The 27,539-nt window shown below is 35.1% G+C and overlaps 2 protein-coding genes across 2 annotated transcripts in view; one reads left to right on the top strand and one right to left on the bottom strand.

Moving 5' to 3' along the window:
• The window catches only part of LOC129753661 (serine/threonine-protein kinase S6KL), a 225,540-nt gene that overhangs the window by 66,131 nt on the left and 131,870 nt on the right, over positions 1 to 27,539 (bottom strand). The gene's annotated exons all lie outside the window — the stretch shown is intronic.
• Positions 656 to 27,539, top strand: LOC129753668 (protein bangles and beads). The gene is made up of 3 exons (XM_055749514.1): positions 656 to 705; positions 1,035 to 1,143; positions 25,954 to 27,539. The coding sequence occupies exon 3, from the start codon at positions 25,955 to 25,957 to the stop codon at positions 26,690 to 26,692; it is 738 nt and encodes a 245-aa protein (XP_055605489.1). The 5' UTR covers positions 656 to 705; positions 1,035 to 1,143; position 25,954; the 3' UTR covers positions 26,693 to 27,539.

The following is a 27,539-nucleotide window of genomic DNA, read 5'->3' as shown; positions in this document are numbered from 1 at the left end:
ACCTCTCTTGAAACCCTCTTAAAACAGGAGATTTTTTTAAAATCCAGAAATAATTTTTAATGGTTTTATAAAATATCTTCAGATAACTTAGTAAAGATTCGAATTAGAAAACGTACTTTTCACAGCAACAAATATTTTTTTAAATGTTTTTTATATTTACTAACAAAATCTTTGACTGTTCAAATTTTGACATGGTTCTTCTACCATTTTTCACATGCTCTGATTCAAATCAACATGATTTCCAAACCACCCCCGAAAAACAGACCGTAAACTTTTCCTCGAAATTTTCGGGGAGAGCATATGAGAAAAATCATCTCGAGAGACCGGGTGGTAGATTTTTATACCTACTACCTATCAGACAGCATCCAACATAATATCCGAACCGACTGACTAACTGACGGCCTGTTCTGTTCTGTTCTGTTCTATTCGGTCCGATTCTGTTCTATTCTGCTGAGTCTGGCCGGGACCGACTGAGACTGAGACTGAGACCGTCTCCTCCTCGAAGAGGTAGAAAATCTGCTCTGTGTGGTTGTTGTGTGCTTGCTTACTTATTACATTCTGCGACCCGGTCGGGCGGCCGGCCAAACCAGAGTGCATCACTTCTTCGGATTCGGACGGACGCAGACAGAGCGCATTCCCTATAAAAGCAACCGAGAGCACCGGAGTGCGCGTCAAATTCTACCCCGAAGCTGAAGCGGTCAGAAGGTGATGGTCGTTCTAGTGAGATTTCCTCCCTGTTTTTGATTCTATGAACGGATTAGTGAACTTCGAATAACCGAACTTAGAACACTAGCCTGTTGAAACAAAAAAAAATCGAGCGGTTGAATATTTTAAAGGCGTATTATTTAATAGTGGAAATCCTGTCTAGGGATACGAAACTTGAGTGTTTAGTGCTCTAAAGTGATTGCTAATAAGGTTTTTTATCCTTTTTACTTTCTTTTCCGAAACGATTCATCAACGGGTGGTTTTGGGGGCATTTCTTGAAACATCGTCATCGGATCAACTGATAATTGGACGACGACAACACGCTGCAGTTGGATTTGAAGCTGAGCTGTCTTGTGATACATTTCAATCCGCCGAAGGAAAAACAAAGTTTTATTGTTACGTAAATAAGCCGGTGCGGAAGTGAGAAGCAAATTTCAGGTGAGTGAAAAAGAAAAAAATGGGAAAATATCATGTTGTGCACCAAAAACTGGGGGATAAAAAAAAGAGCAGCGGCACACGTTTGATACGTGCATTATTGATTGGAAGGATTCAATACAAAGTAGCAGGCAATAAAGCCGGAAGTGACAATTGCGGTATCAAACAAGCTTCTTTTGGGAAAAACATATAAAGGACATTACATTCAGGAAGAGCCATGAACAACAGTAACAGTGCGATTTTATGATGTTTTTCGTTTTTAAATTCCTGTTTTGAACTTTTATGGTAAATTTTGATTCAGAATTCTGATTTTGTTTTAATTATCGTGCAAATGGCCTGTAAAGCATTCAATTATATTACCTGATACTGGATTTCAGTTGTGCTTCGGTTTTTTAAATCAGTTCCTAAAGATTGTCTTTGCATTCTGAATTATGATTTTGAATTCTCATCCTGAATTAATTAAACATTTATTAATCCTGAATTCTTAACTTGTACTCAAAATTGTCATTTAGAATCGATATACGTAATATTTTCACAGGTAGGTACCGATTTTGAATTCTGGTTCTGTGTTTTTATTCTGACTTTGGATCCGAGATCTAAATTCCGGTTTCGAATTGGAAATCTGATAGAAAATTATAATTCTGAACTTCCTAAATTTAAACAAAAATAATTCTGAATGTTTAGTTCTCGATTCTAGTTCAGATGTTTTAGATTAACTCTTCATTTCAGAAACTTATTCTGGAATCAGAATTCGACACTAAATTATTATTCTAAACTCTGATTCTGCATAGTGCACTTTTATTCTGAAATCTGATGCAGAAAATTTGTTTTTTACACTAATTCAAAATTCTGCATCAGAAGAGTAGGCTGTGGCTGAGTGAAGTGGACGTTTTTTTCTGTCATCAGATATCGAAAATTGCTACTTGTATAGACTTTTCGTGTTCGTTCAGAAGTCTAAATAAAGCACTTTTGGAAAACGGTTTTCATTTCTCTCGAGTATTTTTTTTATTCAGCCAAATGTGAACTTTAAATGCACAAGATAAGCAAACTATGCGAATTTTGGTTATATGGGTATTTAGAAGGTATCATAATTTTAACTTCTGATTTAAAAATCGTATTCTGGAATCAGAATTCTTTTTCTTGACTAGTGAAGATCTTTCGAACCGATTTTAGAATTCTGATTAGCTTGGCTTAGCTTAGCCTGATTGACTAGTCACATCCACCTTAAGTCATTGAACCCGAAATGCCGCTCAAAATTCTTAATTTCACTTTTCAAATGATATGAGGTTCTTGTTTTCCATAGTTTATTCCGTGATCATGGTACCTACTAGAGCATTTCGAATTCCATAACCGTAGGTGTGGCTCAGTAGAACGAATAAATTCTAGAAAAACAATTTTTGTGTGGATGGGGGAAAAGGGAGATAATCACGACACGTTTGACAAGTGTATAGATCTAAGTTTTAATAACTATTCTTCGGTGCTTTCGTTGTTCCTAACAAAATACTTTTCCAATTCTAAGAAACAAAAACAAGTTCAAAGTATACATATAAGGAGTGTATTAAAAAAAAATGAAAAACTTTGTTTTGTAAATAATTTTTGAATGCATAGATGGAAATTATGTATGTATGTATGTATGTAGTTGAACCCACCAGTGGCTGATAGGTCTTTCGACCCGAGGCGGTACGGGAAGTCTCGATCACACATTCAAATATTGTTCATGCTTAACTCACAAACAATAATTGCAGCACAACCAAGGGGTCCGTTACCACTGGCTTGGGACAGGTTTGACTCATCTTACTCACTTCAAACTGTTCGAAACAAATAAAGATACCTGGAAAGGTCCCTAAGGAACCTATTCCAGATTCCAAATTTGCCGAGATACTCCGGCTGGCTTGAACCCACAATCCATCGTACACTGCCGGCCAAAAGTTTGGGATCACCCGCTAAAAAACATGCAAATTTTGATCGTTCATATCTCAGCCGTCTTAGGACATATTGCAAATCTTCTGAACTCATTTGAAAGATAATGAGCAATAGCTATTTCGAAGTTATTTTGCCCAGAAATAATGTTTTAGTTTTGCACCTAAAACTTAACCTAAAGTTAGAGCATTTTCGAAAAAACGCACTCAATATTCAAAGCCGATCATCTCGCGATTGGGTGGACCAAATTTCAAAATTTGAGTTGCATTAGAATCCTTATTCTATACTTCTCAAAACACAATCAAAAAATTTTGTGCAAAAATTTAAGAATGTACTTTTAATTAATAAAATAGACACTTAAGTTATCGTCCAAAAGTTTGGGATCACCCCTAGTATGGTGTATCGACCAAAAGTTTGGGATCATTTTTTCAAAAACATGCAAATTTATCTCATTCATATCTTTCTCATCTAACATCGTATTGCAGATCTGAAGGGTGCATTTGAAAGCTTAGGAATTGTTGTTTTTTCATAAATTCATTAAAAAATTATATTTTAAATCACTACCATAAAAAATTCACAATCATAAGTGTGAATTTTCAAAAAACAATTAATTTCAAGTAAATTGTTTATGGTTATCACTTTAAAATATAATTTTTGTATGAATTTATGGAAAAACAACAATTCCTAAGCTTTCAAATGCACCCTTCAGATCTGCAATACGATGTTAGATGAGAAAGATATGAATGAGATAAATTTGCATGTTTTTGGTCAATACACCATACTGAGGGGTGATCCCAAACTTTTGGACGATAACTTAAGTGTCTATTTTATCAATTAAAAGTACATTCTTAAATTTTTGCACAAAATTTTTTGATTGAATTTCGAGAAGTATAGAATAAGGATTCTAATGCAACTCAAATTTTGAAATTTGGTCCACCCTATCGCGAGATGATCGGCTTTGAATATTGAGTGCGTTTTTTTTTAAATGCTCTAACTTTAGGTTAAGTTTTAAGTGTAAAACTAAAACATTATTTATGAGCAAAATACCTCCGAAATAGCTATTGCTCATTATCTTTCAAATGAGATCAGAAGATTTGCAATATGTCCTAAGACGGCTGATATATGAACGATCAAAATTTGCATGTTTTTAGGCGGGTGATCCCGAACTTTTGGCCGGCAATGTATATCAGTTTTCCGCTCGTTTGATGCCCTGTCCAACCCCCCAGCAATCTACAGGAAAAAGCTTCGACGCTGGCACTCTTATTTTACTACTGTACCCGGAAATAATCTCCCTTGTCAGAAAGATAATAAACTTTAAAAAAAAATCACTAAAGTTTCTCCACCTTCATCACTGATTCAAAATAACTTTCTTTGAATTTTTAACACAGAGAACAGACGTACAAGCTAGCCCACGAAACTTGTGTAAAAATCCCAACACCCTTTTTGAACTAATTTTTGTTTTTTGGCTACGATTACGCCTTTTCGAAAACTGGGCACTTAAAAGTTGATTTGTAACTCTTGAACGGCGCAATAGATGACACTGTTTGCAGTCAGTTTCTAACGTATTTTTTGGTGATAGCATTTGAAATTTTACACACTTTTTTGACGGTTTTTTGTTCGAGCTTGTACGTCTGTTTTCTGTGTTTTTAATTCAAATCGATAAAAAAAATCCTTTCGGATCTAAATAGACATCTTAACTAGCCGGTTGAATTCAGGCGAAGCGCTAGCACCAGCGTCTCGATTGTTATTTCTTTTTTTCGTGGTTGAGGATTCAAAAGCGCTGGACTCAAGTCGAAAACTATCTATTCTTCCATAAACCACAAATTTCGAATGAATTTTTCGGGAGCTCAAATTTGCGACGGAAAAAAGAACACACCCATCAACGGTCACCGCCTACCTCGATACCCATCAATAACATCATCGATTCTGCTTTTCCATTTTAGAGCACTTGCTTTCACTGGTGTTGGGAAAAAGTGGTAGAAATTTTGACACTTACGGCATATTTTGAAAATTTTCCCATGCAAAAACATTTTCAAGATCTGTAGACTTCTAGTTTTTTTTACAACACGTGTTGTATTTTCGCATGCTCTGATGCAAAAATAGCAATTTTTCTCTCACATACGGCTGAAATAGAAACAGTGTTGTAAAAAAATACAACGCCCCAAGATCTTGAAAACATTTTTGCATGGTAAAATTTTCAAAATGTCAAAATTTCTACCACTTTTTTCCAACACCAGTGAACTAGCTCTTAGAATTCTGATTCTCGATTAAGAATCTACATTTTAAAACTGAAATCTGACTACTTTTCCATTTGAATATTCAATCTTAAAGTCTGTTTCACATAGAATCTGGTCGGATAAAATAGATCATTTCTCCTCAAAGAACTAACGTACAACAAAAGTAAAAATGTCATTTTGTAGGGTTTTTATTGCACTTTTAAGGAAAAAAATACTTAAAAATCATTCGTCAGCTTTACGGATGAATTTTCGAACTTTTTTTGTGATACCACCCATCATTTTCTGCACAGTACTGCTGGTAACCTCATTCGCCACCTTGTTCCACCACTTTTCCATTTGAGCGGGTTTTTTATGGTTCTGTCATATTTTTTCAGTTTGCCCTTAGCTGTTGCCCAATATTTTTCGATGGGACGAAAATCCGGACAGTTTGGTGGATTGATACTTTTTTCAACCAAATCGATCTTGTTCTCCTTATACCACTTAACGACATCAATTTGTTACCGGGTATTTGTCCAAAATCCATTTTGACGTAGTTTCGTCGTCCATCAAAATGCATCCGTTGTACTTGGTCGACACTTTCTCGTACAACTTCCTTGCCCTGGTTTTGGCAACCAGGTTTTGTTTCAGCGTCCTGTTGGGGTGTTTGCTTGCATGATACGACCGCAAGCCAGCCTTCTCGCAAACAAATTCGTCGAGCTGTACTGTGGTTCGTCTTGAACTTTTTCGCCAAGTCACGCAAGGAGATTCCAGGATTATTGTGAACTGTTCGAATTACCTTTGCTCGCAGCTTCCGGTCATATGTTCCACTTTTACGCCTGGTTTGTTTTGCGCGATCCACCGTAAGGGTCTCCCGGTAACGTTGCAGCACCGAATTTACAGTCGATTTTGGATATTTCAGGAATTTCGCGATCTTTACCCCTAACCACGTCGGTTTCTCTACGTGAGTGTGCAGAATTTTCTCTCGCCTTTCGCGTTCCATCGTCGATCACTTTTGACTGACTGCTTCAATCTTGATGAAATTTTCACCACTAAGTAAACAAACCATCCGGATCAAAACACTGTCAATAGATTTACGATGTGACAATTAGGGGCGCTTCAGTAAATGAAAAGATGCGACCAGATTCTGTGTGAAACAGACTTTAATTCTGAATGTGAATTCCGAGGTTCTGAATCTGAATTCTGGATCTAGAATCTGAGTGTACATTAAAGATAAAAATTTCAAAATAACTTCAAAAATAGCAAAAAAAAAGTTACTAGCAGTTGATCAGTGTTATCAAATTGATAAACGCACTGTTATAAAGGTGTATTCTATATGTTCATCTTCATCCCATTACTCAGCTTAAAATTAAAAAAAAAAGTGAGATTAGAACTCACCGCAACTTTTTCATCTCGAATCCTAGTCGCAGGCGTTCACATCTTATGCCAATGACGTTGAAATATTGAGAACTCATAATTGGAGTAAAGTCCGTATTTTTGGTGTAGATATGTTTCAGAATTTTTAATAGAGTTATCAATTAGTATATCTTAGAAAGTTCTCTATTCGTCGAGTTTCTTAGAAAAAAAAATTGTCAAACTGTGCCTAAAATTATCCACATCGTTATAAATGGAACATGCTGGCTTGGCCCGAGAAAGGTCAATACCATTATTAATAAGAAGGCACATGCGATTCGAGCACACTTTTTATTCATATTTTCGTTCAATTGCCAGTAGATAGGTATAACTTTATACCTACCACTTGCACACCTGCATTGATTTTCCATTCCAGGGTGCCTCAAGGTGCTCAATTATTAAAAAGCCGCCGTTGTTGTTGCCTAAAAACTTCAATTCGGTAGCATTGCGGCGCAGCAATCGTTTACCTACTCTCGTGGCTGCCGAACTTCGGTTAGTGTTTTTTTTTTAACCTGTTCGATGCCCTCAACTCCAACATATTGATCCGAACTACACCTTCAAATTCGGAGGAGGCATCTTGCAAAATTAAAGCCATCTCAAACTTTTTTTTTCTTTCCGCCTCCTCTCACCCAAAACCCTTGACTGGCGGTGCATTATTTATGCATAAATGCGCAGAAAGAGAAGAAAAAAGATAAACTTGCTCACTGGTTGGTTGGGCGCGTGGCATTCATTTGACACTGTATCTAAACAAGATGTTGTGGAAGCTGTAGGAAAAGGCAATTTAAAAAAATAAAAACACCATTTTCCCCAGTAAATTGGCAAAAATGTTCAGGTGGCATGACCTCAATTTAGAGCGGTTTGCTACCCGTTAATCAACCATTACTGCACACTCCCTGCGATTTTCGGGACTGTTTACTCGTTTTACTCTTGGAGTAGGTAACGACTTAGAATGAGTAGCTTTGCCCCGATCGCATGACTCACAGCAAGAGTCTGTGAGGTGGCCCTCTAGAACGAATCGTTTGCGCGCAATTACATGTTCCGCAGCACCACAATCTCCGTCCAAGCCCCAATCCGGTCCGGGGTTTCTTCTAATCTAACTTCCCCGATCGCGCGGGCGGCACAATCAAATCAAACCTAAGACTATAGGGGGAAAATTTAAGAATGAGCTTAGCACCGTGAAACGCACACGTTTATTGACCAAATGCAATGAATGATGCAGTCTCAGAACGTCTCGACGTCAGGCTGTTGTCGGTCACCCAAGTATCTACCCAGTAGAATACCTTCGTATTAGCAATGCAAAGCTGGGCTGGAGCGTGCTTCGAATAGGGAACATGCAGCCTAGATATGTAGGTTGATCCGAGCCAAAATCGCCACCCGCAATCTGTATTGTATTTGCATTTGTCCGAGCGCGCGCACTTGAGATGATGATGGTGAATCATTTGGGATCTCGATTTGTGTACAATCGGGTATCACCCATGATTTGGTTTGAGTGAAATATTCGAAAATGTCTAGCAACAATGGATCACGTTTCCCATCCCATATCCGTAATCTGTAGCTTTTTCCTCGTCAGAACTTTCTAATCCCACATTAGTATGGATGGGCAGCTGCATAAAACGATCTCAGATATTCGCATTGAGTCACTTCCTGAAACTCGAACAGTTTCAAAATGAAGTTAATCTGTAGGAATTTTCTATGAGAAATTTAGAAACTCTCTTTCGATTCTTGAAATTTCCCTGGGACCCGAGAATCATGGAAATTTAAGAGAAGTTTGCCAGTCTAATATTTTTTTCAGTAACTTCTTTACACACATCCCGGTGAGTAATAAAAGTACATTAACTACCCATCTTAACTCGGCCGAGTCCACTGTGCAGTATTGGACGCAGAGACAACTGGAACCAAGGGAAGAAGAAACATGGACAGCAGTACCATACGTTTCCATGATTATAAAATGTCATATTCACGTTGGAAACACATTTGCTAAAATTTACTGTGCTCCTTGATGGTGGATCACGAGAGTTCGTCCTTATGTGGATGGAAATGAGGGTTTTCTGCACAGAAATCCAAAACAAGTCTTAATTGAATCAAATGATAAATTATAATTGTAAATGTAAATAAAACGTTAAATTAAACCACGTGTTTCGGATTTTTGTGCCCCATCATCTCTGGTCATTAACTTTGGATATAGTGCCTATACTCGCTCTTGAAAATAAATATTGGAAGAACAGAGAAAAAAATTCACAAGATCACAAAATCTTTCGAAACTAACTCTTTCAAAAGATTTGGCGGGAAAAAGTTTTGAACATCGATATAATCAATTAACAGTTTCTGACTTTAACCACACATCCATGACTGACACAGTAACCCGAACAATTCAAATATGTCGTCAAAGCAACGAATGATAATGAAGAAAAAAAATCCATATTACCGTCAAATGGGGCATCATGCAACAGCGGGGTTCGATGCAACATTTATATAACACTACATTGAATAAATTTTTAATTTAATGTAATGTAATAAAGTTATCTTTTATTGAAAACAAAATGATGATGACATAATTTCTCGCATCTTAAGCTAGTTGTCTTAAGTTTTTTATTTTTATGTAAAATTTGAAAAATCGAGCAATAAATGTACAAATTTTAACATTTTTTTATGCCGAAAAAAACTTTACCCAGTATGACGGATCGGCTTGATAAAATTACCTACAAACTTTTTACAGGTTTCCTCATGTTATACCAACATTGTTGGTGTAAAAATATTTTTCGAACAATCACCCAGTTTTTTAAAATGAATATTTTTAAAATTCAGTTAGGTGTCTGGGGTTAAATGCAACAAAATGCAAATCAAAGAAATACCTTGTAAATCTCGTTTCCATGTGCTGGAATATGAATGTTTTGCATCACGCGTTTGTAAACATTTAAATTTCATTCATCCAAACATTTATTTTTATGATTTCAGCTTGTAGATTTTTTCGTAGTATTATTTAACCCCTAAATGTATGCAGCATCCTTATTTTCAGAAAAAATGTGAAAATTTGTTTTTACAGATCCAAAAACTACTGCAATTGGTGTTGCCATGCGTAATGGGCTTTAAGGCATCGCAAATATATTAAAAACTATGAATTGTCGTACGTGTTCATAAGATTTTTCATTAAAAACAAAGTTTGTTGCAAGTTACCCCATTTTCTAAGGAGTGTGAAAATCGCATGTTTTTAGAAAATTAAAAATAACTGAAGAAACCAATAATTTTTTTAACTACGCCAATTTGATGCCCCAGAATCTTTAAAACTTTTGATGCACAAAGGATACGATTAACTTTGAACATAAGTTTTTGAGAAGCCATTGAAGTTGAAAATTGTTGCATGTTGCCCCAGTTGACGGTATTCAAAAACTTACCTCTCATTTAGGGGAGAACTGTACAAGACGCACCAGCGAGGTAAAATGGCCCATGCCATTCTTTCTCAAAAATACAGTAACCTTTGGCTTCGAATGGTGTTTTTCTTCATTTTTATTGTAGCAAACGAGCTTTTTCATCATTTTTTAGATGAAAAGTTCACAAAAACGACTCTAATTCTTAGAAACAGAAGAATTAATGGATTGTGCTTAAAACTTGTTATTTTTTATGGTGAACATATACGGTTTTATGGTAAACCAGTCTGCGCTATCTAATCCAACAGCAGCTTTTCGTTCTAACACTTGTATGCACTTTCGAATGGCTGTTAATATTTTATTATATTTCACTAACTTTCCACAAATTTTAACTAAAATTAATCATATCAAAATTGGGGCAGAATGCTCGCAAAACCACGTGTTTTAGGCTAAAATTTTGAATGCTGTTAACTTTTGAGAAAGACCAAATGCCAAAACAAAATGTCTTTCTTTTCATTTGCTGACTACTAAATTACGATAAGAATGCATAATTACAACAAATTTCGTCCTTGTTTGAGTTTAAAACGTGCACCAATATTTGACTCGAAAAAATTATCTGCCGCCATGTTTGCCGCGATATCAGTCAAGAAATTGAATTTCGTTGCCTACCTGAAGGCGTTTTACCTATAGGGGAGAGTGGGGATACTTGATCCCCTTTTCTTATTTTCACCATATCTTTTTGGAAAAATTTAGCAACTCGCCGTCTTTGACATTTTCAGACAGCTTGTAACTTCAAGTTTATATGCTCCAAAAATTAGAACGATACTTGAAGCCGTTGATGAACTAGAAGCATTTTCGTTGGAGTAAAAAAATTGCAATTTTTCTGAAGTTAGGGGAGACTTGATCCCCTATTGAAGGAGACTTGATCTTTCATTCAGGAAGCCCTAATCCTTGTATACAAATCAAACAAAACCCCAAGATAGAATGTTTATTGTCTATTTGGGTCATGTTTGTTCTCATTTCACAATTTATAGCAGACATAAGAAGAAAATTCTATAGCTTTGTCTCAACGCTAATAACATTGCATACTTAAAGGCGCTATTTTTTATAATTAAGTAAAAATTAATTATTTTTGCTCTTTTCTTCAGAAAATTGTTTGATAAATATTAGTTTTTGGAAAAAAAAATAGTAATTTCGTAATCAGCAATCATAACGATCAATTCAGAAGAAGAATATGCCATTTAGAAGGGGGGATCAATTGTACCCAACTCTAGGGGATCAATTGTACCCAAAACCAACATTTTAGAAAAAAAATTCTGAAAAAAGTTGAGAGTTTTCCATTACTTTGAAAATATGGCATTATGAAGTTCATTTTACGCTCGAACGATTGATACATTGGAACAAATATTTTTTTCATAATTTTCTCATGTAAGGAACATTTTAAAGTGATGAAAAAAGATCTTCAAGTTACATTTTGTGAAATTTTTTAAACAAAGTTCAATTACTCAAACAATTGTTTTGTGTAATTTTTTTAAACTACAAGCATTGTTATTTTGCTCATTTTGGCACATTTTTCTAGAACATTTAATCTTTGTAAGACATTCCAGTTTCGAGATATAGCTAAGGATCAAGTATCCCCAGGGATCAAGTATCCTCATTCTCCCCTAAGGAAATGAAAAAGTGAATTTTGAAAAGCAAAATTTTCGTTAAATTAAGCAATAAAATATGATTTATTGCCAAAGTATGGTTAATTTGCAAAAATACGATGAACATGTAATAAACATTTTGATGTTTCAATAACTATATTCCGTATAATCTTTGTTCCATTTCTCACCACCCATTCGGTATGGTGCGTTCTGTCCACTAGTTTTGGCGTTCTACCCCGCGGCTTGTTTTCTGGCTGTTTAAGATTTTCACAAAAATATAACCAAAATCGTGTTTTTAACATATTATTTCTTTCTGAAAAGATGTAAATATGATCCCTGAATCGTCATGAACTTTCAATTTGGTTCATAGATGATGGGTATCGCTGTAAATAGGGATTATGCTTAACTGGTGCGTCTTGTACAGTTTTCCCCTACATTTAGCAAAGACAACTTTAGTGCGCCAATCGGCTGTTGGCGCATATTACCCAATTTATGTGCATTTAGGAACACTTCCCCCTAGAAACATCCGATTGGAACATTAGTTCAGAATAAATTAATAAGAAGGAACATGGAACAAACTCACTAATTGTTGAAGTAGGAAGTGCGTTTCCGCTTGCAGCGGATCATGCAATGGAACATGCAATTATTAATCGCTATGCTGTAACCATTAATCCCAAGAGAAGTTCACAATTTCACAATGACAAACTACCTAAACTTCCCAAATATTTTTTCCGTAACTTCTTTCGATATTTAACATGGAAAACGCAAAATTAGGGAAGATAAAGGCATAAGAAGCATCCGGGGCATAGTAAGAATACCATTTTTTCAACAGAATCACGTATTTTCTCAAATTAATTTGGTTCGGGGCGAACAGAGCACTGTTGATCGGGGCACGATGAGCTTTTTCTGCGGTAGAATCTAACAGCAAATTCAACTCGATGAAATCAATTGAATTATAGAGCTACAGCTTGACTAGTTTAAAACTGACGATTTAGCCTACTGGTAAGGTGTCGGAGAGGTAATCAAAAGACTCAAATTCGATTCCAGGTCGAGGCGGTTGTTTTTTTCATTTACCATTCATGATCGATATATTTTGCAAATTTATTAGGCGTTTTGTTGCGGTCGATGTGTGAAAAAACCTTCATTTCGTTTGTCAATAAAATTGGAGAAAGGTTAGTTGCCCTACTTTGGACCATTTAAGAGGTGGTTTATATTAAACCATGTTTTTTCATACATGGACGGGTGTTATGTGGGTTTTAGAAAGTTTTTGATAGATTTACAAAGACAGGGATGATCAAAATTTCCCACTTTGAACCTACTGTTCTTATTTTGGTGCTAGATTTGTACCCTTTATTGGACCTAGATCTAAAATGCCAGTAAAAAGTTAGATTTCTCAAAAAACATCAAAAACCTAATTAAATATGTTAATTTAAATAAAAAAAAATACTATGAACTAACAACTAGGGATTGTTATCGATTCAAATAAAAACCTTAATTTCTGTTATGAATATCTCAAACTTTTTCCTCGTTAGCACATTTCTCAGCAGCTTAATAATTGGAAGATTTTGCGTGTTTACTTATAGCTTATTTACCGAAAGCTGACAAAACAAGTTGTAAATGCTCAATACCTATCTTTCTAATTACGCCCTTATGAAAATTTGTACCTTTATTGATTGGTTAGAGCACCTGTATCCGTGGTCTATTCTTGAGTCTAATTTATACAAGAATTGAACCGAAGAAATTAGATCCAATCCAGTGAAAAAACTGGCAACCCCACTCGTGTTCCATTAACTGTCAAACGGATTAGAACTAGGTCAAATTGGTTCCAAATCTCATCAGTTTTGGATCAATCGTTATACCGGTTTTCAAAAATGTTGAGATGAAACTGGTATAATGGAACACGGATGCGGTTGCTTTGGTCGGAATTTGGGTCTAAACCGGCTGTTTGGAGTACGAATACAGATGCTCTTAGCATTGGAAAAAAATGATGTCAGCTCTATAAATGGAACATCATGGCCAAAAGTGTTCTATTTTTGGACCCTTTACCTATTTTCCAGGATTTACCTACCAAAACACGGGATCAACACGTGACAGGCAATCGTAATCCTAGGCATGGTAGGCGAACAACTGGCTGTCAAAAAGCGCCCCGTCTCCACCCTCCACCACTGAGAAACTTTTGGTACCCCTTGCCTGTTTTTCCTCAAAATGCAAACAACCGTAGCTGTATGCGCCCTGTTCCGGGTATTCCAACAGAGGTGCCAGGTGTTCTGATAAATCAGGATTTGTCCTGATTTTCGAAAGACCGTCCTGATTTTTAGAATTGTCCTGATTTTTTTTTTAAACCTCTTTAAATATACTGAATTGTCCTGAATTTCCAAAAATGTCTAATTAAATAAATTGAATTTTTAGTTAAATTATCAGTATATCGAATAATTCTGTAACAAAATAGTTAAACCTTCGATTCAGACGGTATTGAAATGGTGTTTTTTCCAAATAAACTGAAGTCCAGCCAAGATTCTGTTCGCATCAGTGCGTAAATTAAAGCGTCTTCAGCAGGGCTGGTAGCGGTTTGACAATGAAATAGTAGGGAATTTAGTGACCAAAATTTGAAAAAAAGTGACCAAATAGTGACTTTGAGGACCGAAAAAAGTGACCAAATAGTGACTATGTAGAACGAAAAAATAACTTTGAAGTACAAAAAATGTGACCAGTCAGGCCCGTGCGATAGACCCTCCCGGGGGGGTTTTCAAAATTCAAATTTAGATAAAATTAATAACAATAAAAAAAATAAACAATTGAAAAGGAAAGGGTTTTCTTACACCATTTGTGACTCATGTTCAACACAAAAACTAAAAAAATTACTGATAAACAAAATTTAGGAAACATATTACAATGAATGTTTCAAATTTTCGATAAGTCAAGAAAGTAAGAAACAAATTAGTTTCAAAAGAATTTCTTAGCTAATTTAAAATTTAAAAAATATCTGAATTCTAAAATAAATGTCAAATCTTGTACAAAACTTACCATGAATAGATGTTAGGAAAATGATAATAATTGTTAATTTTTATTCATCTAAATTTGGAATTCTTTTCCTCATTTTTAACTGGAAGTTTAGTGAGAAATTCCGCTGTAATTTTTTAATTTGAACAAAAAATATTTAATCGCGATTTAAAATGTAAATTACCGATTACTGAATAGAAATGAATTTTGAACAGAATTTATTCAATGTTTGATGTTTTAATTTAATTTTATAAAAAGAAGAATATATTTATAATTATTTTAAAAGTGCCAGCTATAGAAGCCAGACATAAAACCTTTAATAAAGTAAAATCCTCTATGTTCAACTACACTGACAAAGAAATGTTAGAAAATGAGTAATTATGTGAATGATAAAAACTGTTAAAAAATTAAAAATAATGAGTTCAAAACTTTTGTTATTAACACTGCGTATTAAAATTTATTTTGAAAGTTGCTACTTAGAACAATTTTTCAAACTTTTTAGATTAATTTCAAAATCATGATCGATCCAAAAATATGATTTCATATAAAAAATATTAATAAAAAGTTTATAAAGTTTCAATCGCAGGTTTTTAAGCTTTGAATTACAAGCTCGGAGTATTTTGTCTCTTTTGATTAAAATATTGGGTCCTGAAAGAACAGAAGGTTGAAATTATGTTTTTTTTATTTAAAATTTGGAGTTAAAAGCTTATGGTTTAAGAACACGAAAATTTAGAATTTAAATACAAGGAAACAATTGTTAAAAATATGTCTTAAAAATTTAAAAAGTTTGATTAAAAAAAATCCGGCAAGTTGATTATAAAATTGAAAAAAAACTGTACAATAAAATTCGGTAGATTTATTTAAAAAATTGAAAAAAATAGTATGGAAATAAAAAAGATTAGTTTGATTTAGTAAATAGTGTCCTCAACTAGAAATTTTGTCAAATTCGGCCATTTAGTTTTGGTAATAAAGAGTTTATTACTAGTAAAATTGATAGAAAACTGATTATGGAAAAATGTCATTACAAGTATTTTGACATCACAGCAGAAAGTGTAAAAAAACTTGATTCTATTTAAAGCTCATTAATTCATATAAAACTTTTATTTCTAAATAATATGTTTTTGATTTGAGTTTTTGTAAAAAGAAAGTGCAGAAACATCTCTAAAGATTCAAATTATTTTCATTTCAATAACAAACCCACCGTACGAGGAAAGGTGTGCTCTGATATGTCTAACCTCACTCGAAAAGCGGCGCGTCGAACTGCAGCAAGGTTTTATATTCGACACATTGACCAACCGTATTGACTGTGCTTACATTCTACAACGTGTTAACATTTATGTACCAACGAGAACACTTCGACAACGTCAGTTTCTTTCAATTCCTCACCACCGTACTGCCTATGGCCAAAACCACCCTATCGACAAGTGTTGTGAACTTTTTAATTTAGTGTATAATTTGTTTAATTTTAATATGTGCAAACGTCGTTTGAAAATAGGCTTAAGAAGAATTTCATAGTTTTTAAGTCATCAGTCTGTACGGTAATTAAACCAAAGACGGAATAAATAATAATAAATATAAAAGCTGATAGAAATATTGCATACATATTTAGATTCGGGGAACCCAAATTAGTTGAAATTACCGTTTAAATTCATTGCACCTAAAAAAATGTAATTTTTGTGGCCTTGTGTAAATTTTTACAACCCTTTTTTTAAGTATTTAGAAGAACAAAAAACACGAAATAAAATTGAGTCTGAAATTGTTTTTTAAAGAATATTTCATATCATCATAACATTTGTTATGACATAAAAAATTTTTTTTCATAAAAAAAATGGTTCGTTTCAATCTCAATCTTAGTTACACTTCTTAATAAAAACCCATTCTAACTAAATACGAGATAAGGTTTTTGTATATAAAGTTTTGAGTTCCAATACAAAAGGTTGATTGAACTAAAAACTAGAATCTACAATCAAAGTTAGTTTCAATTCACGATCGTCAAATAATGTCGTAGATCGAAATGTCTCAAGCCAAGGGTGATTCATGCCGAAGTTCCGCCGGAGGCGAAAAAAATTTCTGACTGACTGATCAAGTAATTTACCGTTACTACCCTCAATATTAACACGCGCAATTCAAATGACTCTTTCATTGGTTTATTATCGGTGAAAAAAGTGACTTTTATTGATAAAAGTGACCATTTTTCGGAAAATAGTGACTTTAGTGACCAAATGATGAAAAAAGTGACTTTTTAGTGACTGACCCAAAAAAAGTGACCAAGTCACTAAAAAGTGACTCGCTACCAGCCCTGCTTCAGGTCTTCAGTACCTGTATTTCTTCTTCATTTATGAAATTTAAGCAGTATTTGTGGTGTCCTGAAAAATCCTGATTTTTTTTTGTCATGTTGTCCTGATTTTTGACAAAACGGCCTGACATCCTTGTTTTCCAATGATTTTTTTTATAATTTTAGGAAAAATAGATAGTACAGTCATACTCATCACAGCAAAGGTAGTTTTCCTTTAAAGTTAGGGTTGGCATGTTAAACAATGTGATTTTATTATTAATCTTTCTGATTTATCGAAATACTGCTTGTCTGTTTACCACTTCTTAAAAATGTTGAAAATTTTATTAGGATTACTTTGGCGAGTAGCGGTAGGATAGGATAAAGGAAGAATAAGTGTTCGTTTTTTCGATAGGAGTGTCTTGAATCTATGCAAACGGAATGAATTATTTCCGATTATCGGCATTTTAGAACTAAGGTAGGCTCAAGGTCCAAAGTAGTAGGAGTCACCCTTGGTTTTGGAAGTTTGTTTGTTTTTTTTGCCACTGCCGACTAACAGTGCACCAGATATCCTCAAAACATATTTGTCAAAATTTTGTGTATCTTGTTCACATCTTTATGCTAGAAAGGACAATCAAGAGCTGTTACGCAATTGGGTTTTGTCTTTGAATCAAATTCAACTCTTCTAATTGAGCTTAGCTCTCACTGATGAGTATTATTTAATCACTCTCGCGTGCAATTTGCGCCGGGAGTTTACGGAGCAATTTTTAGAACATTTTATTTTGGGAAAAAAAGGTTTCGTAATACCAACAAACAACTAATTTTCAAATTTACAAATTCTCAAATTTCACAAGCAACTTTTCTTCATTTTTTAATATTTTAAGAATGGGAAGGTTCTGATATTTGAGCATTTTTTTATAGAAAGTGTTTAATTTCTATTAAAAATTTATTTGAATTTTCTTATCGATTTTTGTCCGAGTGATCTCTCATAGTGCAACTCAGTGCCATGTTTTGTTGATTTTTTGTGTTTTCTTTGCTACTCTGATCATGAAGTTTGACAGCTCTCCTCGCGGAAAATTAGATTTTCCAGTGATCCATTATAGAATATATATTTTCATAACTTCGGGTATTTTCCGAAACTTCTTTCTAACCAGAATGCAAAAAAAAAATTACAAAGAATACCTATTTTGATTATAAAAGAATCTTATGAAACTTTGAATTGCTTAGGCTGTCCCTGATCGAAGCTGGCATATTTTTATCTGACAGCGAAAAAAATTGTAGAATTGTATAATTGTAGAAATTTCATGCCTAAATTTCAAAATGTAAATTGTTTTATAAATTTTATATAGTTAGTGCTGAAAATGTTGTTTAATAAGAAGAGATTGAATGCCTACAGACAGTTTGAAGAGGATCGATACTTTCGATAACTTCCCACTAAAGTTGAAGAAGCAGCGCTTCAGGTGGTCACTAAACCACAGAACAGCGATGTACTTCCTCAGACTTCTTGTACATCAGATATCATTCTTTGGTAAGTCCGTTCCGTTTTTCCCTTTTGGCGGTTTTCTTATTTTAGTAAATTAACTTTTCTCTTAACTATGAGTTGTTATCATTGATTTTTTCTATCAGTCGATTGACTTTAAGGAAACAAACCCATAAAACCTAACTATTCCAGTCTATTACTTGACTGATGTGATCAGATCAAGTACCTAACACGCATTATTCAGTTTATATAAAATCTTAGTTAGGAAAAGCATATTTAGTGCAATGTAAATCAATAAAACTTATGTATCGAAGACTGTTCTATTTCACCAGGCTTTTGGATTATGTCTCGATATGATTTTGGAACAATTTTAATAATTTTTTATCCCTAATCCGCTCTTGAGTGTCAATATGACACTATTCGAAGTTTGGCAGCTTGAATCAGGCGCATCCAAATAAAAAAAATACGGGTTTTGGGTCTGGGAATCAGGGTGAATTATTCTCAGTCATAAATCAAATCTTTATTCATTAACATGGCATTTTCCACACAATGTACATATGAACGGAATTCAATCACAGGCTTTCATAAACAATTTGTTGCCAAGAATTCCTTTGTTGAGCGAACCAGCTTTGTTTATTTTGAGTGACTTTTTCCACCAATCATGGGTCGTTAGAAAAATTAAAACATCACAAGTTTATAAACACTAATCAGCTCATGTGCAGCTGTGCAGTTCACCTATTACGTCTTCAAGTAGTTTGTTTTCCACTTTGTAGAATTTATCACCCAATAATTTACAACGAAAATGCAACAGTGCTTTATTATTGGTTCATTTGTATCAACCCGCTCATATCAAACAGAAATTCCTTGTTGTTAATGTTTTTGAGCATAGAATATTTTTAAACAAAAAATCCTAATTTTTTTAATTTTGAACAGTGCACTTCTTTGATTTCCGGAAAGCTTTCCCTAAAGGAAGAAAAATTATTTATGTGATTCTAATGTTCCTTCCTCCGTATCGCCATCGAAGAGCGATTCTACGCTATAAAAGCTCATTAGCTGCAATTACAACCGAAATAAAAACGATCTTGACCACGACACTTAACCACAATTAATCCATCTCCAAGCGGTCGGCGTTCATCTTAATCGGCGAATCGGCGCCAAATGTTCGCGTAGCGTGTTTTTACTGCTCTCGTAGAAAAAAAAACGGTGAGGTATTCCCACCATCAGGTACCCAAATGCCGTTGAAGAATATTTAGCTATGTAGCTATTGGTCTTTGTTGCGTTTCCTTCCTCTAAATACCCACCTGGGGGGTCTTAATCAGCGTAAATCGATCCCGGACAATACCGATTAGGATAGTTCGAACGATCGAATGTTAATTTTCAATGGATACCCAAGCGATAATGACTCCCTACTCCTGTAAGGATTGTGAATCTGTGGTGCGGGGAATTTGTGCACATTCATTATCTTAGAGGAATCTTACGGTTCGAAATGATCCAACCTGAAATAGGAGGCAATAAAAAGTCCAAAAATTGCTTCCTCAAACAAAGCCGAGATCAACACTGTTTACACCATCGGAAGGTTGCCTCAAATTAATGAACAATTTAATTTATCTCACAGCACTATTTTCGTTCTTCTGCCCGGTTGCTTGCTTGCTTGCTGGCTTGTTTTCATGCTCGCTGCAAACTTCTTCGTTTCGGAAGGTGGCTCGTGGTGGGTACAAATTGTTGATGAGCCAATCCCCCCGTGTTGATTCTCCACCGAGCACAGAGGTCTCTGAATACTCGTATGTTCGCAATAACTGTGTCTAGATAGCTGGTACCTATATCTACCACACTTATAGATGATGGCGATGATGATGTTGATCATCCGTTGTGACCTTGAAAACGGTACGTGGCCGCAATTTTAGTTTGCGGATAAGTGGCGGGGTTGTGGAAGAAGAAATAACATTGCGCATTTTTTCGGTGGGATTCGTCGTCGTCGGCGGCGGCGTGAGCCTCGGGGCAGGATTTATGTTAGGCCATAAGTGTCGGAGTAGAAGATCTATGGGAGATTAAGCTGGGCCCCCGGACCACGGGGAGTCATTGACATCGAAGTTGAAGTTGTATGCAAAGGGTAATGAAAAGCAATTGGTGGTAGAATTAACAGTTGATCGAATTTGGTGCCCTTCAATGCGTTCGAAAAAACGATTTATCATTCAGTCAAATGCAGTTTGGGAAATTAACTTAAAACTATATTGAGAAATTGATGGGGATAGGTAGGAATCCTTAACCCTCATTTTGGAAAAAAGAAACTCGAATGAATGGAAAAAAATTGGGACAGATGAATGTCTCCATCGAGAAAGCATTAATAATAACATTTTTAAGGTGATTAAAAAGCTTCAAAGCAAATCAAAAGGTTTTTTATAACCCTACGATATGAAATCCTTATTGTAATCCTTATTGTAATAAAATTGATAATTTAAAAACCTTAAAACACCCATTTGAAACACAATACACAGTGCAGAATGAGGAAAAAAGTATTTGAACCGCGAAAAAATTCAATAACTTCCTTCCTACACAAAACAAATCTATGAAAAAGTACTTTCCTTTAGTGAAAATGTCCGGAAAATCGATTGTACGTGGTTTCAGACGCCGCACGAGCTTACGAATGGTATTATAGTGCCTTTTTATGCCCTTATTCCCCTATTTTTATTAAACAATCCAGGAAAAAACCTAGTTTAGACTTGAAAATTTTGAACAAAAATAGACTTATCTTATACGATTTTTTCTGAAGAATCGAATGAAGGCTGTTTTAGCCACCGTGTGATTTTTTCCTAGAAATCCAACGAAGCCTATTTGAGCCACCGCACGGATTGGAAACTGGAGTTTTGGCTGTTTCACCTCAATTTCCCTACATTTTTCAAATATTTCAGAAATAAACATGTTCGGACTTGAAATTTTTTAACTAAATGGAACGTAGGGTAACGGACTTATTTTGGACCGGGTACATATTTTGGACCACCTTTCAGCTTTTTTCCAATATTCCCCTCATAAAACATTTTAATCATGATTCTTTTAACAAATATAGTTAAAACTACTTCTTATGATTCTAATCTTGTCTGACATTCAATTTAAATAAGATGATAAGGGAGAGAAAATTGAAAATAATGTTTTGAATTTTCACAGTTGAGCCGAACCAAGCCTATTTCAGGAGGACGTGCCATTATTGAAGTCAACTTTCTATAAGTTTTCTTCTAGCTGTGATGAATTATACAACTACAAGCATGTTCAAAGCTATTAAAAAACACTTGAAAACTAGTTTGCAAGCTTGAAGAACCAAAAAAACATGTTTTGATACCAAATTTACCCATGTCGAAAATAGGTCCTACTAAATTCTTTAGGGACTTATTTTGGACCACCTAACATAACCTGGATATTATATTAGCTGTTAAATGTTCATGAATGTAATAAGACGGTGAAAAACGATATGAAAAGAATTTTCAACACTTTTTCAAACGCTTACTAAAAATAAAATTTGGAATATTGGCATTATTTTATACAATCAACTCGCTAAGGCCCAAACCCGCCTTTAAACGGGGTTTATTTCAATCGGCATAAAACCAAGCCAATAATTGTTTTAACTTACTTTTTGAACTTTAAACCTTGTTGATCTAACAATCCACATTAATCGCAACTGTTTGATAAGCATTTGTCAAAAGCAACAGCTTAAAGAAGCTTAAAAACATGAAAAATGTGAACATGCACGATTTTTTAATCAAGTCATTATTTTTTATGCTTCATAATAAATTATTGACAGTTTAGTCTAAAGGTTACACCATTCGATTACAACCGATGATTTACGAGAAGAAAAATATACTTGGTTAAGTAGAAGAGACGAAATATAAACCCCGTCTAAAGGAAGGGAAAAACCGAGGAAAAACCAACAATTAATCGGCAAATATTTAACCAGATTAATTTTTCTAACAGTTTCCAGTTTCAACAAACAAGTGTACCTAAATAGAGGCTGGGGAAAGGTTTGAAAAAGTTAGTTCAGCAACAAATTAACGTGAACAAATCAAACTTGTCTACAAGAATGACAATGGAAAAGAATTGCTGTCGTAAATAAAGCAAAATTTAGATTTAGTTTAAGGGTGGTCCAAAATAGGTCCAAAGGGTGGTCCATAGTAGAAACCTGGTGGTCCAAAATATCGACCAGAGTACTGATCGAAAAAAATATGTTTCGATAGAAAAAGTCTCGATCTTTGTAATGAAAGTGTTCCGTTGCAGGAAACGGAAAGCTCAAATGTTGATAGGAAATCTTGGTTAGAGTACTGGTAACTCTAACATCGACAACAGTCCAAAGTTTTGGTAACTTCACTGACGTCGATGGGGATAACTTTCTTGGTACTTGGATTCACAAAACCACACTTTTGTATCTGGGAATACTTTATTTTCACTTAGGACACGAACTTGAGGATGCACTTATACTCACTGAAGGTTGGAACTATACTCACTCAAATGCAGAATAATACTAACTCACAAATTACTCGACTCTGTATTTATATGCTAATGGAATGTTCTGGAAACGACGGAATTATACCAATAAATTAAATACCGTCAACTGGGGCAACATGCAACAATTTTCAACTTCAATGGCTTCTAAAAAACTTATGTTCACAGTTAATCGTATCCTTTATGCATCAAAAGTTTCAAGGATGCTGGGGTATCAAATTGGCGTAGTTAAAAAAATTATTGGTTTCTGCAGTTATTTTTAATTTTCTCAAAACATGCGATTTTCACACTCTTTAGAAAATGGGGTAACTTGCAACAAACTTTGTTTTTAATGAAAAATCCTATGAACTTGTACGAAAATTCATAGTTTTTAATATATTTGCGATGCCTTAAAGACTTTTACGCATGACAACACCAATTGCAGTAGGTTTTGGGTCTGTAAAAACTAATTTTCACATTTTTCTGAAAATAAGGATGCTGCATACATTTAGGGGTTAAATAATACTACGAAAAATTCTACAAGCTGAAATCATAAAAATAAATGTTTGGATGAATGAAATTTAAATGTTTACAAACGCGTGATGCAAAACATTCATATTCCAGCACATGGAAACGAGATTTACAAGGTATTTCTTTGATTTGCATTTTGTTGCATTTAACCCCAGACAGCTAACTGAATTTTAAAAATATTCATTTAAAAAAATTGGGTGATTGTTCGAAAAATATTTTTACACCAACAATGTTGGTATAACATGAGGAAACCTGTAAAAAGTTTGTAGGTAATTTTATCAAGCCGATCCGTCATACTGGGTAAAGTTTTTTTCGGCATCAAAAAATGTTAAAATTTGTACATTTATTGCTCGATTTTTCAAATTTTACATAAAAATAAAAAACTTAAGACAACTAGCTTAAGATGCGAGAAATTATGTCATCATCATTTTGTTTTCATTAAAAGATAACTTTATTACAATACATTAAATTAAAAATTGATTCAATGTAGTGTTATATAAATGTTGCATCGAACCCCGCTGTTGCATGATGCCCCGTTTGACGGTACAGAATATTCTAGATTCTTCTAAGGATTATAATGGACCTTTCTAGAAACATCGGAAATACAATGATATAGGAATGGAACATTCTGGAATCTTCTGTGGTAGAACATGCTAAATAGTAATGGAATATTCTGGAACTTTCTATAATGGAACATGCTAGTAACTGAACTTTCTGAACATAGAATCTTCTTCAAGCGTATTGGTATACGCTGGACAGAACGGATAAAGCTGTCAAAAATTCTAACATGTACTTTTTTAATTCAGAAAATAGCATAGCCACTTCCCAAAGCGGTCCAAAATTGGTTCGTTACCCTATTATGTGTGATTCGGTTTCGAGGAATCCATCGAAGCTTATTTAAAGCCCCGCACGCATTGAAAATAGGAGTAATGGCTGTTTTACCCTCAATTCCCTTACGTTTTTAAAATAGTTCAGAAAAAGCATGTTCGGACTTAAAAAATTTGAACCAAATAAGACTTATCTTATGCGATTTTTTCCAAGAAATCTAATGAAGGCTGTTTAGCCACCGCACGCTTTGGAGTTGACTGTTTTTACCCTCAATTCCCCAACATTTTCCAATTATTTCCGAAAAAGCATGTTCGGACTTGAAATTTTTTAACAAAATGGGACGTATCTTAAGAGATTTTTTCTGAGGAATCCGACAAAGCCTATTTGAGTCATCGCACTTATTGAAAATTGGAGTTATTGATATTTGTTAATAGGTACCAATTTAAATAAACGTAAATATTTCTGGATCCTTTTTATGATATTTTTTACCGTTTATATCGGATAAAGGTAAAATGTTTTCATTTTTTTCGAGACTTTATCATAGCTACGTAAGTCAAATAAAAATTATTCAAATTGGGGAACCTCTACCTCAAAAATGTCCATTGCTCACACACTGATATGTTTTCGGTTGTCTTCTAAAATTCTTAACGCCAAATTAAAACAAGCTAACCGGGAACAACAGAACCATGATGACTTGATAGAATTCAAATCGGAATTTATCTTAGAAGCATTCTTCTTCCGGTTGTTATGAATAGGGCATAGTCTGTCCGCTCATATTTTGACACATATTGAATTTGGTATGACACACATAATGGTCGTCCGAGCAGAGGTCTCTTTGTTCCGACTAGAAGGCATGCCAGCAGAATTTGGTTCTTCTGGGAAGCCCGGCCAGGACAAAGGCATTCTCCGGGCGTCGTCACTTTTCTTCCGCACGCACCGAACCATTAATGCTTGAATCTGGTAGAGATTTCTCGAGCGCATACTTTAGCATTACCTAGTAGGTTTATATTGTTGACGATGCTACTGCTGCTGATGCTGGACCAAGCGGCTGCCCGGTCGTATGTGCATAATTTAATTTTCTCCGATTTATTCAAGCATGAATGAACAAACCGTCAATGTTATACCGAAAGGGAGGAAAACAACGGGTCACGTGGAAGGGAGAAATTGAACAAACTCTCGCAATTCCCCTCGTTTCTTCGTTGCCTTTTCCAATAAATTCAATGAATGTTCTTCCGAGCTGGAACGGCCGCACTGTAACCGAGACCATCATCCTTTGTATCAAATAATCACAACACTCGAGAATTACTGAACCGCATTCTGGCGAGAAGGTACTGACTCTATTTATTTGACATAAGTACTTATCATTGAGGCATCGCCGACAGTTACGACAAAGATGTTTTCGCTGGTAAACAATCGAATTTTTCCATTTATGTAAAATAATTCTTTTAGAATTAAAGAAAAATCACCACAAAGGTCTTGTTTGTGTACCTTAATATCCAGAAATTTATTACCACTTGTGTTTGACAAAATTCTTGGCGCACTTGGATTGCATTGGCTTTTGAACGCAACCCACTGTTTTAGAGAAAATTTAATTTAAAGTTTAATTGCCAACATAATTTCAACCTAAATTTGTTTCAATAAAAATACATGCAGTTTCTCCGTTTTGTTTTCTTTGCAGAATGAAACTCCAACTGGTATTGCTGGTAGCGCTTTGCGCTTGCGTCTTCTCCTCACCTCTGCCTCAAGCGGCGGAAGAGCCTGCAGTTCCAGCCGTAGCAGCAGCCACTGTTGATGAAAGCGCCCCTGCGACAACAACAGAAGTTGAGGCAGAGCAGCCAACTGAAAGCCCTACAACCATAGTGCCTGCAGCTGAAGCGGTTTCAACGAAAGCAAGCTCCGAGCCCGAAGAATCTAACAAGGTTGAAGATGCTCCGATCGAAATTCAAGCTGGACTAACCGGCGAGACCAAGAAAGAAGAAGCTGCTGTAGCTCCAGCAGCCTCATCGGATGCCGTAGCTGATGCCGCTCAAATCACGGCGGAGGTAAAACAAGACACCGTAAAGATTGCCGATGCTATCGAACCAGCAGCTGTTGCTTCAGATGAATCTAACCGAGAAGTACGAAATGCTGATGAAGAGGCCGAAGAAAATGCACCAACCACAACTGAAGCGGTCGAAGTTGCTACTGTAGTTGCAGAGGAAAACCAGTCGGCGGTTAAACGTTCGGATGCTGCTGCTACTGCTGAAGAAACCGGATCACCTGCAGCCGATGCCTCAGAACCCAAAGCTGATGCTACCACCACACCGGCTGCCGTAACTACAATCGCCACCGCTGAGAGCGCAGTAACTACCCAACCGAAAACCGACAGCTCTGAAGAGAGCAAGGAAAGCCAAGAATCAGAGGAGGAAAAATCTTAAACACCTACACACTAGTTGCATACAGAAACATCGTGCCAATGAATCTGTTTCAGTTCTTTTTTGACTATCACTATGCAGTTTATTGATCCCGTATCAATACAGCATGTTGCAAATGGATTATTCTTCATCGAGAGTCAGTCCTTTCACCACAATATTGCCTCTGAAATTCAATTAGCACCTTAGAGTTTATGAACAGTACATAACAACAGTCTTATTTCAAGTAGTATTATTTGTGCCTCCAAGTGAAGCTATTAGAAGAGGAACTAGTGATTACATCTTTCCTCATCCAAACATACGGATTTCTAAAAAACGATGCGTTCCCAGAACTCCAGCATTCATCACATTCCACCAATTGAAAATTTAATAAGCACATAATACCTTTAGAACAACGAAAAGCAAATTTAAATTTTAGCGAAATGTCGGTAGTCTAGTAGAATAACACACAAACAAATCAAAACAACTTAACGAATGAAGAAAAAAAAACCTACAAATTATAGCTTAGACATTTGAAGGCTTGTGAGTTGGATCCTTACACATAAAAAAGTCATAACCTGATAGACAGGAGACAAACGTGAAGCTTGAACAAAATCAACTTTCTTCTACATTTCCACATTCCAACCGATATACCCAAAAGCAAATGGCAATAGCTAATCAAGCAGATACCTAATATCAATTTTGAGTAGAAACAAAACATAAATATTTCAAACAATCCTGTGTAGACTGAAACCAACAACCTGGAATGATAGTAAGTATTTCAAAACATCACGACTGTAAAAGCATTAACATGACAAGTGTTGTAAAAGCCAAGTGTAAGAAAATAAATGAATAAATTGTAATTTATTTAAAA

Source organism: Uranotaenia lowii, chromosome 1 (genome assembly GCF_029784155.1).
Source record: "Uranotaenia lowii strain MFRU-FL chromosome 1, ASM2978415v1, whole genome shotgun sequence".
NCBI lineage: Eukaryota > Metazoa > Arthropoda > Insecta > Diptera > Culicidae > Uranotaenia > Uranotaenia lowii.
This window is presented reverse-complemented; position numbering and strand designations above follow the sequence as displayed.

Coding starts and splice junctions, on each gene's coding strand:
- LOC129753668 (XM_055749514.1), top strand. CDS start 25,955: ATGAAACTCCAACTGGTATTGCTGGTAGCGCTTTGCGCTTGCGTCTTC.